Below are 2384 nucleotides of genomic sequence, written 5' to 3'. Positions count from 1 at the left end.
AAAAAAAAAAAAAAAGCCAACATGGGAACTATTGATCATTCAAATATATCATGTTTTAGATTCAGTAAAATAATACATTTCTTTAATTGAAAGCAGCTCTATCATTGTTAGCATATCTCTGAGGGGCCCCTAAAGCATTATATATCAAAATAGAAAGTTGGTAAGGTTAAGAGATTGTAAAGGACTGATCAGATTGACCTATTTGAGCCTGAACAGTGACCTTTGAGTGTTGACTTAAGAACAGAAATGAGGAGGGAACATGAAATGCATCCCAGGATAAGCAGGGAGGACACAGGGGTCCATCCTTACTTTAAAAGTAAATGTTGTGATTGTTTTCAAGGAATGAAAACATGCTTTAGATATTGTTTCCCTTTTCTTATTCTACTGTCAATTTTTCTAATTAAAATTAGGATGTGAAATTTTTACTTCTGGATATTGATTCAACAAAAATGAAAACCTAGCCCAATAACTATGAACATGTAATCACAATCACTATCACTGAAAAAAAAGAACAAAATAAGTAAAAACGTAGTAATAACTCAATATTCAGGGTGGTAGACACCAACTTTAAGTGTTAAAGTATTTTAACATACACCAATTACAATATTAGTTAAAAACACAAGCATAAGGGATAGGCTATCAAAAATTATAGCTACATCAAGGAATGCATTTAGAGATACTAGAATCATTAAGTTACATTTTAAAATTATATTGATTTAATTTATTTTTTGAAATCATTTCTCAACTTATTCATGCATGTGTGATTTGCACAGGTTTCCCTAATGAGGTGCTTCTGGCCATGTACTTAAACATAGTTGTGATAGTAAATCTGTAAATATACAGTTGGGAGAGTGGTTAATTCTATACATAAAGAAGTAATAAAATATATTTAAATAAAAGTTGAAGATAGGAATGATAGACTCATGGTTGATTCTTCTCAAGCTGCTTTTCCTACACGTCAGAGGGACATAATTTAGGATGCTAAATATTGTTGATTATGAAAGTCAGTATTTTTTTGGGTACACCTAAATTGCATGAAGATGACTTACTGTTGATTCTATACATGTATAAATATAAGTCTTATGGAAGACTTGGCCTTTCCCACAGTTCTCTTAAAGGCGCTCTTAACCTCTTTGTTCCTCAGGCTGTAGACCAATGGGTTCAGCATGGGGATGACTATGGCATAGAACACAGAGGCCAGTTTGTCACTGCCCATGGAGTGGCTGGCGTTTGACTCTAAGTACATGAAAAGGGATGTCCCGTAGAAGATGGAGATGGCGGTGAGATGGGATGCACAGGTGGAGAAGGCCTTCTGATGACCTTCCGAGGAGTGCATCCTCAGAACGGTGACAAATATGAACAGGTAGGAGACCACAATGACCACATTAGATATTGTAACATCAATGCCCACAAAAATAAACACAACTAACTCAGTTCTGTGGATGTCTGAGCAGGACAGAGCCAGCACTGGAGGAGCATCACAGAAAAAGTGATTAATCACATTGGATCTACAATAAGACAGGCTGAATATGTTCCCGGTGTGGATGGAGGCCGTCAGGAAAGCAAGGACATAGCAGCCTATTATCAGATACTCACAAACGCCTGTGGTCATGATGGTGGCATAATGCAGAGGTTTGCACACTGCTGCATAGCGGTCAAAGGCCATCACAGCCAAGAGGAAATTCTCTACGGTGAGAAAGACTGCAAAAAAGAACATCTGAGCTGCACATTCACTGTAGGAAATGACGTTGCTTCCAATAAGGAGTTGGGCCATCACTTTGGGAGTGACAGCTGTGGAGTAACCTAAGTCCACCAGGGAAAGGTTACCAAGGAATAAGTACATGGGTATGTGGAGAAGGGAATCCACGAGGATCAACATGATCATCCCCACGTTCCCAATCAGCGTGATGAGATAGATGAGCGTGAATATGAAGAAGAGGGGGATCTGCAGGTCTGGGTTATCAGTTATCCCCACAAAAATGAACTCAGTCACCCTGGTACTATTCTCCATGGAGGTCATCTGTGGATTAGGTGAATGTCCTGTAACAATGAGAGAGGAAGTGAGTGGCATCCATTCCTAATGACGTCATTACGATGAAAGGACTAATGTGCTTTTAATTGGAATTCCTAGATAACATGCAATAACAGCAAAATGTCATTTTAAAATATTGACAGATCAAACAATGTTCAGGATAAAAAGACTTAGGAGCTAATGCAGAACCCAAACTTCTGTCTTCAAAAGTATTACTTAAAAAGATGAGAAAGGAGAGGGCCCTCCCTTGTGGCGCAGCGGGTTAAAGCACTGCACTGAGAAACTAAAGCCACCTCTGCATGAGTTCTATCCCCGCCTGCGCCGGAGGTGACCACATGGCGCGGCAGACCTC

At 39.1% G+C, this 2384-nt stretch overlaps 2 protein-coding genes across 2 annotated transcripts in view; both read right to left on the bottom strand.

Annotated features, from left to right (window-relative positions):
- Positions 1-1057: 1057 nt before the first annotated feature.
- Positions 1058-2011, bottom strand: LOC101622113 (olfactory receptor 5B12-like). Its single transcript, XM_004683438.1, has one exon. It carries the CDS (start codon positions 2009-2011, stop codon positions 1058-1060), a length of 954 nt encoding a protein of 317 aa, XP_004683495.1.
- Positions 2012-2016: 5 nt separating this feature from the next.
- LOC101621880 (olfactory receptor 5B12-like) overlaps positions 2017-2384 on the bottom strand; it is a 25746-nt gene continuing 25378 nt past the window's right edge. The window contains exon 2 of the mRNA XM_004683437.1: positions 2017-2040. Coding sequence (XP_004683494.1) covers positions 2017-2040 — 24 coding nt within the window. The remainder of the gene's footprint in view (positions 2041-2384) is intronic.

Source organism: Condylura cristata, unplaced genomic scaffold (genome assembly GCF_000260355.1).
Source record: "Condylura cristata isolate star-nosed mole 26May11 unplaced genomic scaffold, ConCri1.0 scaffold00015, whole genome shotgun sequence".
NCBI classification, from domain to species: domain Eukaryota; kingdom Metazoa; phylum Chordata; class Mammalia; order Eulipotyphla; family Talpidae; genus Condylura; species Condylura cristata.
This window is presented reverse-complemented; position numbering and strand designations above follow the sequence as displayed.

What these genes read in the sequence shown, in the direction of transcription:
- LOC101622113 (XM_004683438.1), bottom strand. Translation starts at nt 2,011, where the DNA reads ATGGAGAATAGTACCAGGGTGACTGAGTTCATTTTTGTGGGGATAACT.